The sequence below is a fragment of the Physeter macrocephalus genome, chromosome 7 (genome assembly GCF_002837175.3).
Source record: "Physeter macrocephalus isolate SW-GA chromosome 7, ASM283717v5, whole genome shotgun sequence".
Taxonomy (NCBI): Eukaryota; Metazoa; Chordata; class Mammalia; order Artiodactyla; family Physeteridae; genus Physeter; species Physeter macrocephalus.
The window spans coordinates 96,549,730-96,565,315 of record NC_041220.1 but is presented as its reverse complement, the minus strand read 5'-3'; the positions used below and the strand labels follow the sequence as shown (position 1 = coordinate 96,565,315).

The 15,586-nt window shown below is 39.6% G+C and overlaps 1 protein-coding gene across 2 annotated transcripts in view; it reads right to left on the bottom strand.

Moving 5' to 3' along the window:
- KCNIP4 (potassium voltage-gated channel interacting protein 4) overlaps positions 1-15,586 on the bottom strand; it is a 1,248,962-nt gene that overhangs the window by 227,801 nt on the left and 1,005,575 nt on the right. The window contains exon 1 of one of the 2 annotated variants that reach the window (XM_028492099.1): positions 10,662-10,773. The exons of the other annotated variant lie outside the window; for it this stretch is intronic. Coding sequence (XP_028347900.1) covers positions 10,662-10,773 — 112 coding nt within the window. Of the gene's footprint in view, positions 1-10,661; positions 10,774-15,586 lie in introns of those variants that run through there. 2 annotated transcript variants of the gene reach the window in all.

Below are 15,586 nucleotides of genomic sequence, written 5' to 3'. Positions count from 1 at the left end.
TTTTTTTTTTTTTTTTTTTTTTAAATGCCACTCTTGATGGTTGTGATGGGCATGATCATTGTTAAGAAGTGGAGATCATTTCATAAAGGAAGTGCATCTTGATTGACAAGAAAGCAGAACAAGAAGAGCATCTTCAAGCTACAATGTGAAGTTCATATCTGCACATAATTATGATTCTTAATGTTAGATTAAAAAGCACTAGCAATTCAGCCCTAAGACACAGTTTCTTAACATTGAGTTTTGCCAACATGGTCCTCAGTGTCCACCTTCAGAATGTCCCCTGATCAACAGCAGATGGTGACAGCACAGTGAGCACAAAAGCCTGGGCACTCCTACATTACAGACGGCCAAGTAAATTTGTGCCACCACTTTGTAAACCAATTTGATCTTAAATATATGCTGGGATACATGAAACAGCCCGTTCTCTTGTTCCATTAATTTTTCTTCTAAGACTCTATCCTAAGAACATAATTCTAAATATGTAAGCAACTTCACACACAAAGATTCTATTAAAGAATTTTTCAAATACTGGACAAAATGCAAATAACTTACATGCTCTAAAATCAGGGTAAGTAAATTATATTATACACATTTATAGAATATAATGTAGGCATTAAAATATTTATGAAGGACCTATAATCTAATATAAAAAGATTTCTGCTCCACTGTTGAATTTAAACTACATAAACTTTTTTACATACAGTATTATTAAGTTTAAAGGAACAAAATATTACCAATGGTTATTCTTTGAATGGTGGGATTATGGGCATTGTATTCATATTTCTTTCTTTCTGTATATTTATAAACTTCTTACAATGATTGTTTATTACTTTTGTAATGGAAAATCATTCCCTTTCTCACCATTCAGGTTTGATTTCCAATGCTATAATCTTTTCACAGTTAAATGCAGTTTAGTGACTTAAAAATATATGTATATAAAAAGACTTTATATATGTATATAAAAACACAAATTATGTTTGGTCATACGTCAACCCAGTGGTTCTCAACACGGTGAGGGGTACTTTTGCCTGCCCTTCTTCCCCTCGCGGGATTCAGCAGTGCCTGGAGACACTTTTGGCTGTCAAAGTTTGTGGAAAGGTGCTGCTGCAATTTTGTAGGTAGAGGCCTGGGATGCTGCCAATAGTCCTATCATGCAGAGGACAGCACGCTCAACAAAAGATCACCCAGTCAAAAATGTCAATAGTGCTGAAGTTGAGAAAGCCTGCCTTAAACAAAATGTTTAAAAATTATATTAATTGAAGACTGTAATGGGAACTCTGAGTTTATTACCAGAACCTCTGAATAAACTTGCCTATCTATCATCACTCCACCCATCTACTCAATCCCATAGACATTGAGAGTACAGAGACAAGTGCTCTGCCTATGTGGTGCTTGAAGTTTAGTGGAAGAGAAAGGCATAGAAATAAGTTTAATGTAATTTGAAGTGCTAAGGCAGAGTGCTTTGGGATAACAGATATGGGTACTTCATCCAGTTAGGTGGTTCAAGGGAGGCTTTCTGGAACAGATGGTTCCTGAGCTGAGCTTAAAGGATAAGAAGGAGTTAATCAGGTGAGGGGCAATGAGAATTTTATTCTAGAAGGAGGGACAGTCATAATACAGGGAAAGGCATGACACATGAAATAGCATGGGGTGCTTGGGAAATAATGAGTTTGATAGCCTTGGAACAGAAAATGTGCACAGGTGAGGGTGGGGAAGAGGCACAGAGGCCTTAGGGCCAGAGTATCGTTTTCTGCTTCAGGAAGTCAAGAAATGCTTCCCAGAGAAGGAAGAATATGAACTATGATTTGAAGGTTGAAAAGATGTTTCCAGGAATATGAGGAGGGAAGGGCATTCTGGGAGAGAGAACAGTATATGCAGAAGTATGGTAGCTGGAGACCACACAAAATGCTCAGGGAACTTAAGTGTAGTGTTGCTGAAACATAAAGTTGGGAAGGAAGAGGGGAAAAAAAAGGAGAAATGACTAGAGATGAGATCAGTCAGATGGGCACTGGTTTGATAGTGATCTTTGTATTATATGCAAAGACATGGAGGATTTTATTTTATAAGTGAAACAGAAGAATCTTGAGCATCAGCTCAGTCGCATGTCCAGAAAGATTTCCCTTTTGAGAATATGAAGTCAGGTTGGAAGAAAGTGGGATGGGGATGGTGTTAGGATGAGACACGTGTATTGACTGAAAGGGACAAGCTATCAAAGATGCAGTGAGAAACCCACTGATACATATTTGTTGTGCTTCCATGATATACTTTGTACTGCTCTGGACCCTATGGAAATACAAGGAAAATTCACTCTGTGCTGAGGTAGAGTGTCCTCTTCTCTGGCTGAGGAGAAAATAAATGAACACAAAGTAAATGACTTGGGGAACAGTGCATGAAGGTTTGTTATTATCAAGTATACCTTGTATGACATACATCAGGACTGACTGAATTCAGATTAAGGAGGAAATGTGGTATGAGAGACAGGGTAGGTTTTGATCTGGGCTGAAATGGGGAAATATGGGTGGCATTTGGGTAAGAGAAGGCATTGTGGGAGAAAACGGAATAATGGGAGGGAAGACTTAGAAACTGGGATCAACACAAAGTGTCCTTGAAAATGTGAAACTAGGTTATATCAACTGGCTGTCGTTCCCAAGGTTGTGTGATGATGATTGCTTAAAAGTGTCACTCAGATTCAGCTCAAAGGTCACCTCTGTGAGTCCTTTCTGATGTTCCCCACCTTCTAAATAGTACTGGTCGGTCTCTTCTTATGTCCCCCTACGCCTTGCAAAGATGTGAGACCAGGAAAATTTACTAAACCAATTTGTCTGTGTGTAAACCCCTCTTAGCTAAAACTATGCCTTTAAGTTCCCAATTACTAGCACCGTTAAGTTCCCAGTACAGTGCCTGGTACACAGATCACTTTTAAGAACCTTCACTTCATGGATGATTGAATGAACGATCATGTTTAGTAATAGGTATAATGGAAGTTAAGAACAAAGACAGCAATGGTACTAACTCTGCAAGTAATACAAAGTATTTGGTGAGCTCTGTGTTCCAGTCATTGTGCTAAACATAGTTTTAAGAAATATCATTTAATTTACTTCTCACAATAATCCTATGAGGTAGCTACTATTATTCTCCCCATTTTTGAGAGAACCGACATTCAGGGTGGTTATAAACTTTGTCCAAGGCCATGTGGACAGTCAGAAGCAGAGCTGTGAACTGACTTCAGGTCGGTCTCACTTCAAAAAACATGAAATTAACCACTCTATAGATTTTTCATTTTCAAGGGAATTCAGACTTAAGGTGATTTTACTTTTAAAACCTTTGTTGATTCAATGTATTTGTCCTCGACCCATTAGACTCAATGTAATACAATAGTCGGAGGACCAGTTTACTTTGAAGAGTTGAAATGTGTCTTTAACAAACCCACAAGATAAGGGTTTATAAACTCAATGAAAAAAGCATAATGTCTCCTTGTCCAGGAGGCAATGAAACCTAAACAAAAATCAGTAAGAAGGGGGGACCCTAATTGTCTAGCCCCAGCATCAACTCATTGTGTAACACAATCATGTTGATGGCTTAATTTACATAACAACCCTCTAAATTGGCCTAGAAATTGTGAAATTAGGCGAAGGGAAAAAATTGCACAAACACATACATCCTAATTCAAATCACTTGCTAATGTGGCAGATAATTCCATCAACCCCAAAAGAAGGACTAGACCCCCATCCACTCAATGAGACTAAGGACTCAAAAAAATCTAGGTAAGTTTCCAAAAGGCGACATTTTACCAACCTGAGACCCCTTCTCAACGGGCTCCTTTATTGCCAACTCTAGTGTAGGGGTTGGCAAATTACAGTGAAAGGTCAAGTCCAGCCTGCTACCTGTTTTTGATCTTTCAGCGGTATTGTTTTACATTTACAATGGTTAAAAAATAAAATTCTGTGACACATGAAAATTGTATGAAATTCAGATTTGAGTGTTATTGGAAGACAGGCACACACGTTCAGTTTTATACCTTTCGTGCTACAACAACAAAGTTGAGCAGTTATAACGGACTTCATGACCCACAAAGTTTAAAATACTTAACATATAACAAGATGACTTACAACTGTTCTAGAATAAAGCTCAGCAGGTGCCAAAGAACTCAGTGAAGAAATCATTGCAAACATCATGGGTTTGGCCTTTCAGATTTATTGCCTAACTCAGTGGTTCTCAAAAAGTGTGCCCTGGAACAGCAGCAGGCTAAAGTGAGAAATCATTAGAAATGCAAATTCTCAGACGCTAACCTAGATCTACTGAATCTGAAACTCTTAGGGTGAGGAGTAGCAATCTGTATTCTAACACACCATCTAGGTGATTTTTTTTTTTTTTTTTTTTTGCGGTACGCGGGCCTCTCACTGCTGCGGCCTCTCCCGTTGCGGAGCACAGGCTCCGGACGCGCAGGCTCACCCGCCATGGCTCACGGGCCCAGCCGCTCCGCGGCATGTGGGATCTTCCCGGACCGGGGCACGAACCCGTGTCCCCTGCATCGGCAGGCGGACTCTCAACCACTGCGCCACCAGCGAAGCCCGTAGGTGATTTTGATACACGTAAAGTTTGAGAACTGCTGATATGACTCAAGGAATGTGTTATCTTTTCATAATTACAAGAAAGGCATTTATCAGCTTCTATTTGTATCCCAACCACTGAGCTAGATATTTCACTTATATGTTTGTATGCCCTACAACAATCCTGAAAGGTTGGGCTTATTAGCCTCATTTTACAGAAGGAACTCGAACTCAGAAAGGTTAAGTAATTGGTTGAGAGTTACTGAATTAGGATTTAAACTCAGAGCTTCACTTGCCCTCACTTTACTCTGCCCTCTCCCTTATCATGTATGAGAGAAAGCAGCTCCTTAGACCGTGAGGGAGCTTCCCGGGTTTATCAGGTAGGCTTTGGCATTCTCTTGTTGAATATAAACAATGTCACAGAGTACTAACATCAGACAAGACCACTCTGTACCTATTGCTCAAGAAAAAAACAAGACCACTCTGTAATCAAGGCTAAGAAGAGGACAAACATGAACTTCGTTTAAACCACAAAAATAACCAAATATCCACCATTCTAGCTAATGTAGCTTGCTTTTTGCCAATTACAGCTTTAGCCTTTGTCTAGTTTTTGCTACTTGTAGGTAAGATTTATTAAGCCAATTACCCTGGATTATAGACTTCATCGAACAAAGGCCTGCTTCCTAAATCATAATCCCCTAACACAAGCTCAAATCCAGAAGTCCTTTCTAACCCTCTGTTACCGAGATGCCCCACAGTTCTGCATGGTGTGTGTTCTCCTTTTCCGCAAAAAGTAAAGAAGCCAAATTGTTTGACCACAGGTGTGTTCCTGGTGCTCTTTGGCTGGAAGTCATTGAAATGTACAACTCCTCCACCCTCATCCCTCCTCATTAAGATTCCACCTCTCTGCTCCAGGCTGGGGTGGGAAATGGGTTCCCAAAGTAAGCAAAACTAAAAAAATAATAGTCCCCAAACCAATCAGTACCAAGCACATTGCCAGGCTCAGAGCAGACATTTACATGGATTAATTATATCTTAAGTGGATTAAGGGGCTTTTTAGAACCAACCTGATTACAATAATGACTTCAGGAAGCTGCCTTTTTTTCCCTTTAAATTACAGTTTAAATTCCTATTTTTAGCTTCCAGTCTTTATTTATCAAAGTCTTTTGATTCCTCAACTCATCAGATTTCAAATGCCACCATCTCTGTGTAGCCTTCCCTGAAATTTTCCAACTGGATGAGATGCTCTTCTCTTTGTGTTTTCTAAAGGCCTTGCTCCCCCCACCAAATACTTTTTCATCTTGGATTAGTTATTCATGAGCTGTTTGGTCTTTAATTTGAAAACATCCTAAGAACGGTAAAATGCCCCATGTCCTTTATTCCCCTTCACACAGTAAGTGCTTAGTAGATATTTGTTCAATTTCACGTAGAAATCCAAGTTGTTGTTGTTGTTGTTTCCCAGTTATGGAATTGAAAAGGCTACTTTCCCAGCCAAATCAAAGTCCATCTAAGCTGGCCTTTTTCAGCTCTCTGCTGGATGTCTGATTTGAAATTATTTCCCAGGCCATAAGGTTCTAACGAACAGCTACCTCAGATGCTTTTGGTGTGTGGTTTATCGCTGCTTTGCAGGGTAATGTTGATGTTAAATCTTTCTAGCAGAGAAAAAAAGAAAGTAAAAAAAATCGTAATCAACTAATCAACAGTTTCCAAGCTACTTTGGAAACTTGAAGGAGGCACTAGAGGCTCTCAAGTATGTAGCACAAGTAGGAGTGCACTGGCGCTATTACTGTATGGGAGTAAATTACACTCAAGCCATCATTTTTTTAGTATGTTCTACATATCAAGCATTGTGCTGGACAGCAAGGTTAATTATATAATCAAGGAGAGGGAATAAAACTATGTTTATTTCCCTTTACATTTTTTTCTGTTTTTGTTCCAGGAATTCCACATTTTATACCATGTTCCTATGTTGGTATTACCTCACCCAGTACCCTGGATGTAGAACTTGTGCAAGCAACTTTCTGGCATATGAATTTGATAAACTTCTCTTTATCCATTAAAAACCCAGCTTAGAAATCATGTCCTCTGGGGAGTCATCTCTGATCACTTCTATCTCTTCCACTTGGGCTTAATTACTTTCCATTCTTTATATGTCGGACTCGTACTGATTTAGCTACCATAATGTATTGCATTTTCTTTGTTTATACTCTACATACCCTTATACAACTGAGAGTTCCTTGAGGGTAGCAACTACTTTTAATTCATCTTTGTATACTGGGCCTAGCAGAGTGCCTGGCATATTGTAGACAGATGAGAAACAATAAATGTAAGCCACTGCGGAAACACAAATAACAAAGTATTGGTAATTATTGAAGTTGTATGATGGGTACATCAAAGTTCATTATACTATTCTCTACGCGTTTTGTGTGTAAAATTTTCCAAAATAAACGTTCGAAGTAATTGAAGACCTTGCAAGATGTCAGATGTATCTTTCAAAATGTTTAAATTCGCACCATAAATGAAACTACTATATTGGTAACTACAACCTCTGTGTGCCCCAGATTTCTTTTTTTTTCTCATAAGAAATACATTTGAGGCCAAACAACATTGCCCTGAAATAAAAAACAATTATGCCATTTCAGAACAGGTGCTGGTCAAGCATTATATTAAACATGAGTTTCTGGAAAAACTGGAAATTGACCTTTCACATTAAATATCTTATTGAGGAGGGCAATCTATGGATTTTTGCCCAAGTTGTCTCCCACCTAAATCGTTCCAGAAGCAAAACTAGTACCTCTGCTTCCACTTTCTTACCCCTGAACTCACCTTCTTTACCTTTTCCTATTCATGGTGAATTCTCACTAGCCACTGTAGATAATAATAAAGTAACACTGCTTTATCTTGACACTAATACAGAAGCTCTCATTCATATAGGCTCAGAACTACTTTCTAAGTTAATCGATCCACAAAGTCACACAAGAGAAAATACTCCACGATGGTACCAGTGAAGAATCATTGCCCCCTGAGGACAGTTTAAAGTTGGATGTTGCTTAAAAGAAGCTTACAGTTCTGCTCTGGGCCTCATCTTTACGTCTCCACCAAAAAGAGTGGCTAATTCTCTGGCCTTTTTCTGGGCTATATTTTCCAAGTGGTACAATCTCAGTTAAATGTTTGGCAATCTACATCGGGAAAGCCCTTTTTGGCCTTTTTATCATTTGCAGGTAGAAAGGATGAAGGACTTGATAATCTAGTATTCTGTGGCTTGCTCTGTAAAGGCTTTTTTTCTTATATCTCCACTTGACTGGTGATCAAAAAGTTCTGTTTCTGCTTGGAGAGTGCCCCAATCTGAGAAAACAGGGACAGGAGGCCTAGGCTAGAATTCTTATGATTTCATTGGGTCTCACTGTTGGATTCTACTTGGGCTAGCCATTCATGGACACTGAATATGTCACAGATGGTCAAAATTCAGTGCAGATCTTCGAGGGAAAGGGGCTCAGGAAACCATTTGGGCTTGCTTCTATTCTAATCCTGCCTCTAAAGTCAGCAGTCTGGTTTAGCTCATTTACATGCCATGCTTGGGTCCTATACTTGGGTTGGGAAATTGTGTAGACATTGTGTAATCTTATTTCCTATGAATGCATTTCCCTGAGCTATCTCATAGGGTGTTAGTGGACAGTTCAGTACAAGATTCAGGAATTCAGGAACTTTCCCACCCATGTTTTTGTTAATTCTCTTTCTCAGTATTAGGAAAGAGAAATAAGTGAAAAGTGTGTTGTAGTAGGAAAAGCACTGTATAGGATTCAGCAGTCCTTGGATTCGGTTCTGTCTCTGCTCCCAGTTAGTGTTGCCTTCTGATAAGTCAGTTAACATCCCTGGGTTGCAGCGGTCTTCTGTGTAAACTGAGACAGTTGGACTAGGTCAGTACTTTTTTACATATACTTCAGAATAAAAAAGATTTTTTTTCCCCAATTTTTTTCTACTTGTCAAGGAAATATACCTCATGTATGGCGATTACCCGCATCTTTGTTATTTTAGCACAACCAAGCCTTGCACATTGAATCCAAAGTTTGCCCAGCTTATTGGACATTTTACACAATATCTTAAATGTGTAGGCACATCATCTCTATATATGTGTGTGTATAGAAATAAAGATTCATATATGGACATGGATATTACTATTTGGGTATGAATATGGATACCTATCCCAAGAAAGATGTTTCAGACTAGCTCAAAATTCTGTGATTCTATTTGCAGGAGTTAGTTAGGTTTCCAATTCTACTTTCTGTATTGTTGGAACTCAAATTTGAAGGTTCTGTCCGAAAATCTTTAAGTGACCTAAAACAGCACTTAAAGAATAAAAGCTGAGTTATTTGCAGGGGGCTTTTGCAAACCTGGGACTTTTGACTTTAAATGTCTACATTACCAACACTGGCAACAAAAGAACTGTGTGCTATCTTATAGGGCTGTGAAAGTTGACTTCCTCGAATACCTCCATGATGGTTTTCCTTAGAGCCTGCTTCATCTAGTTCTGAAACCAAGCCACCTTGAGTATAGTGCACTAACACTGTGGGCTATGGCTCAACTGAGTCCAGAGAACAAAAACTAATACGGAGAAGGAATGAAACAGAAGCAAATTATTCCAATCATAGAAATTGAAATGATCTTATCTGTATTTTGTTAAGTCACCACTCGTGAGTGCTCTGAGGCGGAAATCTCAAAATAACGCAAGATTGTTGTGTAGCACTTGGAAAAGTTTGTTTCTGTATTGTTTTCCTTCCAGGAAAAAAGGTAAGGTTAAATAAAATTACTGTGTGATACGAGAAAAAGCAGAAGCTATTTTCTGAGGTTTTATTTAATCCCATTACAATATTATTCTTATGTGTGCCTGAGCAGAACTTGTCACAGACTGAGAATACTTAAAAGAAGAGAGGAAAATTGCATGGAACTTCTTCTGTTCTTATAAGGTCTAAATAGTAGAACCTAATGAACCCACTTGTAGAAAAAAGGACTTTCTGAAGATAACATACATTGACCATTATTAACATACTAACAGAAACAACCTATGTACCGGATATTGTTTGGGATGATGTCATCTTAGCTATCAGGTCTTAGCTCCTTAACTTGGTCAGAAAGATTAGAAGCATGGGCAGGCTTAAATATGTTCCTCATCTTCCCCCATTGCACACAACGTGAGAAGTGAATATTCATAAATAACTCGGCAGTAAAAGATCATATCCTTAGGAACTCCATTCTTTCACTTGAGAAGAAAGAAGAGCTTGGATGTAGAATTGATATCAAATAATTAGGGTTGAAATAATTCAAAGCATGTTATTTCAGTAGAAAGATTGTATATGTATATATAAAACTATATATATATAACTATTAAATGGAAGTTAATCAACTTTTTTTACTCCCCAATCGTTATATAGTAGAATTGATTTGGGTAGTAAAATTTATATTAGACGGATAAAATATTTATTGGTAGCACCAATGCTGTCCTGTGCTTATATGGGTTCCCACTCAAGAGACAGATGAGCAAAGTGGCTCACTGGGAAATGTAAATGGAACACTTTTGCAAATTAAGAGTTCAAAGCACATTTTTGCTAAGCATTCATTAACTCAATTTTAAATCAAAAGCTTACCCATTTTATATCATAATCAATAACCCAGCTCCACCCCCGTATCTCCTAACTAATGAGGCAGCCACATATTTCCCTCACAAATCTGGGTACTCCTCCAGAGGATGGAATTACTAATGACATTACAGCGTGGTAGCCAACACGAAACTTGACAACCAAAACAGCAACCTGTATTATCACCCCATAATAGAGAGTCCTAACTTCCCACCTTGGAACTATATTTAACCCATAATATCACCCTAAACTCAAATAGGTTTCAAATAGAAAGATAATGGCACAATATCCTTTCCTTTCCAATGTCAAATATCTGGGTAAACAGAAATGAACTGCCCAGTGCTAGGCTGCTCCATGTCAAGCATGCATAGTTTAAAACTTTTACTTTTGCGTATTAAGCCTGCTCAACTTCTGCAGCGTCTGTATCCACTTCTGAACCAGACCTGACCAACGGCACATATGGGAGCGACCACTTTACCTTCCGAAAAATCAATCAGTCCCAGCAAATGAAGCAGCTTCAGAGATGCACATATAATCACAACAATACCCACTGTTTGCAGTCCTTCCGACTCCCACTCGAGAGTCAACATCCTTCAAGCTGGTAGAGCATCCCAGCCTCCGAACCCCTTCGGAGTGGAGGGAGTTAATTAGAGAATCCGAGCAATATCTGGCTTGGAACGAAGACTCACGAGGGGGGAAAGTGAGCAGCTCCTCAAAGATGCACCTGGCAAAGCAGCGGCCCCCCGGGGTGAGGACCGACCTGGGCTCTCATACTGATGCTGGCATTTATTTGCCTGGTAGGGTCCCTCAATCACAGCGCGTCGGCCCTGGGACTCTGCGCTGCAGCCAGCGAGTACTTGGACTTCAGAGCTGCTAGAGAAACATCTGTTGGAGAAGCGGAGAGTTTGCTGTGTCCCTGCCGAGAAGAGACACTCCCAGGAAACTTGCCCTGGAGAGCACAGCGGCGCTCAGCGCGCTGACGACGCAGCACAGTGCTGACAAGAGCTGTCTGCGCGCTAGTTTGCAGCCTGGGAAGCTTGCGAATGTCCTCTTTTTGCCATAGCAACTGCTCTCTCTTCGCGGAGCAAGCTCAACCCGCTCGCTCTCAGGCTGCTAGGAAAAATTCAATTTTGGTGGCTGGTGCCTACAGACCCCTAAAAAAGCCCCTGCAATAGCCCATGGGCAGCTTTCTTCGGGAGAAAAGTGCAGGGGCAAAATATCCAGGATTCAATGGCTTTTTTCAAGCGGGAGCATCCAAACCGCCGCCCACTTGCCACTACACTGGGCCTGTTCTGGTCCCTGTTGACACATGATTGAGAGCATTATTAGGGAGATTGATTTAGTCATTATATTTACAAACATGGGTAGAGGGTGGGCAGAGCAGTGCCTTGCAAGAACACTGCTGCTCAGTAACTGCCCCCTGGAAGGTGAGTGCTATGATCGTCCTTAAATTCTTGCTTTAGCCTGTCTCAAAGCAAAGTTTCACAAACTTCCCTAATGATAAAAATTACTCGGCTTGTTAAAAACAATCTTTTGTGGAGAGTCTGATGCAGAGGATTCTGGAGTTTGTGTTCTTAAACTAGAAGCTAGGTGATTCTTACCATCAGGGGAGCACGAGTCCTGCTGTCCTGAAAGATCCCAAGGGGCACTCTATTCCAAACCACACCAAGCAGCCTAGGCAGCTTTGTGGGAATGGTCACTGGATTCTGGGCTATGTCAGAACCCCACTAAGCCAGTGTGGTTCTGACACAGAACCCCAGCCCAAGAGTGGTGGTGAAAAGAATCAACTGGGATTCTGTATGTGAAGGGATTTTTAGCCCCTGGAACTCACTATGAAACATAAGGGCTTACGAGTAATGTCTTAGACCCCAGGGGATATCTCCTGGTTCTGCTACTTTCTTGCTTTGTGATATTTTGCAAGACACTTAACCACTCTGAAAACTGTTCTTATTCTGTGAAGTTATGATTATGATCCTTCAATGCTTTATTTAAAGTTCTCCATTTAAAGGGAACTCTGGCAACTTAGAGTGGTCATAATAATAGTTAACACTTACTGAGCATTTACTATGTGCTCATCAATATTAGCTCATTAACCCATCCCCAAAGCTCTATGTGACAGGGATTATGGTCATCTTCATTTTATAAGCGAGGAACCGGAAACATAAAGAGGTTAACTTGCCAAAGCTGTGGGCACAGCGCTTGGTAGGCGAGGAGGATTCATTCTTTCATTCAGTTATTCTTTAACATTTATTAAGCTGCTACTATGAGCTACAGATGATACATGAATGATAAAATGGGAAACAGTGTCCAAACCTATCCTTTGGGGACTTACAGGCTAATAGTGGAGGCAGGCATGAAACTGAATGTGACCCATAAATGTTCTAGCACTTGAGTAGTTATCTTTGACGGTACAGTGGGAGCACAAGAAGGGAAAGTCAGCTCCACCTGGGGAAAGGTGGGTGGTGGTAACAGGAAGGAGACTTCATGGAGGAAGTAACCGTCAATGATGGTAGCTTTCATCATTATTGGAAATATTGTATCATACACAAGCTTCAGGGTAGGCAGGCTTGGGTTAAATCCTGAGTCTGTCACTTGTTTTCTGTGTGAATTGGGGGAAATCGCTCCATCTCTGAGTCTCAGTTTTCTAAATCCGAGATAGGAATGCAGCTGCCTCCTTGTCATGGTTGACATGAGAGTTAACAGACCATGGAGAGCTGAGTCCAGCCCCTGGTATTCCCTTGCTCAGCACAGGGTAGTTGTGGGATTATGATAGAAGTGCCAACTCTTTAGAGGTTCTGCTGGGTCTAGATGGATGAAATAACTTTGCTCTTCTCTGGTCCTGCTACTCCTCCCTGCCCCTAAGTCTAGTTGCAGTCTTTTCTCCATAAAGACTTTTTGAACACCCCAGCCCACAGGGCTATTTTTCTCCTCTGGGTACCAGGAAAATTGGTACATACAACGTTAGGTCATCAAGTTGGCTCTTTTCATTTTGGATAATATGCTTATGGGAGATATCTTTCTATCAATCGGCCCAACCATCTATCCATCTAAACATGTTGTTTTCAGTTGCATCACCAAGCCACTGAAGGGGAAGCAGTTCTCAGCAGTTGATGGGAAAATAAATGTTTTAAGTAACCATTCTCTGAAATTCCTGCCAACATATAGCTATAGGAAGTCAAAAGTTAAAAGAAGTTACAGAAATTAATTAGGTCAGTTAAACTTTAACTGTATTTTTTAATCCTACCCAATACCATATTATAGTTAAAAAAACTAAGGTACAGAGAGGTTAAGTGACTTAGTCAATGTCACACAGCTAGAAAGTAAGAGAGCCAGAATTAAAATATCCCTTTGATACCCAAATTTATTATTCTCCCTTTATGCATTTCAGCAGATTTCAGCAAATATTTGTCAATTGATCTTTTGAATTATAGAGTTAGGCAAAGTATTTTAAAGTTGCCACATCCCATTTTCCAGGAAAGAAATCCCAGCCCTGATTGAAATTCACATAAAGCCCCATGGGTATGATTTTGTTAATTCCAGGCAGTATTTCCCTTCAGGACAATGGCATTCCTAGTGTAGGATCCACCAGCTGAGAGTCTTGGAGGCCCATCCCTTTCCTATCTATATTAGCTTCATTTGTACTCAGTTTTCAGAACACTTTCTGTTGGCTCCAGCTATAGGATCTTCTAGCTCTCAGAGAATACAATGGGCTCTTTCACATGCAGCCCCCTAGGATTTTGTAAGGTAATAACACCATTGAAGAGTTTCATTCTTCATCTGGAGATCTAGGGAAATGGGAAACACCTGGAGAAGAGTGTTTCTCTAGGGGCATTTTGGGAAAGAATAGTTGGCTGCATATTATTTTAAAAAAGCAACAACTCCAGCTTAGGCTCTATCATTTTGTTGCAATAATTTGTTAGCCCCAAGTCAGGTTATTATATTAAAATATGCTCTGGCTTTCTCTCCCCATTCCCAGGCTCACCGCTTTCTTTACATTGTAACCAATACCCACCACAGGAAAGGAATACCAAAGGAATAAACTAACATTTCATGCTCACTTACTCTAAGCCAGGCACCATATACTTTACATGTATAAATTAATTTAATCTTACCACAAACCAGTTAGGTATTGTTATCCCTATTTCAAAGAAAAATAAAAACCAAGGTTATTGAGATTACATTATTTCCACAAAGTCACATTCAATAAAGAGCGCACTCAGGATTTATGTCTGATTAACTCTAAAACTAATAGCCACTAGCATTTATGGAGACCTTATAAATGTTAGGCACTATTCTAAAATCTTTATGCATATTAACTAATTTAATACTTTCATAATTCCCTGAGATTTATATTATTACTTGGGTTTCAAGGAGAAAGTTCAGGCTTTAAAAGGTGAAGTGATTTGCCTGAGGTCTTGTAAGGAGTACTTGGCATAGTTGAGATTTGAATTTACGCATCCTGGGTGCCAGATTCTATGCACCATGGTGCCTCTCCACACCATGATGAAGGGTTCTATAACTGGGGCTCTGCTAAGGGACCCTGAAGAATCGCCAGGAACTCTTGGGAAAATGAACTTTAAAATGTACTCAAGGAGGCATGGCCAAGCCAATTAACTGGTCTGAGGAAGAGACCTCTCTCTTCAGTGAGAAGACTTTCAATTTTCTTGCAGCAATCCATTGTGATCCTTTAAGTAATCTCAAGTGAGTTAATTTGTCTGAAACTTGAAATTGATCATTTCCTCTTCTTTTTGTAGCTTCAGTTTGAAATTTCACCAAGTTGAGAAAAAATATTAAAGTTGGATAGATTTAAATAAATAAAATAAAATAAAATATCTAGGAATAAACCTACCTAAGGAGACAAAAGACCTGTATGCAGAAAACTATAAGACACTGATGAAAGAAATTAAAGATGATACAAATAGGTGGAGAGATATACCATGTTCTTGGATTGGAAGAATCAACATTGTGAAAATGACTCTACTACCCAAAGCAATCTACAGATTCAATGCAATCCCTATCAAACTACCACTGGCATTTTTTACAGAACTAGAAAAAAAAATTTCACAATTTGTATGGAAAACCAAAAGACCCTGATTAGCCAAAGCAATCTTGAGAACGAAAAATGGAGCTGGAGGAATCAGGCTCCCTGACTTCAGATTATACTACAAGGCTACAGTAATCAAGACAGTATGGTACTGGCACAAAAACAGAAATATAGATCAATGGAACAGGATAGAAAGCCCAGAGATAAACCCACACACATATGGTCACCTTATCTTTGATAAAGGAGGGAAGGATATACAGTGGAGAAAAGACAGCCTCTTCAATAAGTGGTGCTGGGAAAACTGGACAGCTACATGTAAAAGTATGAAATTAGAACAATCCCTAACACCACACACAAGA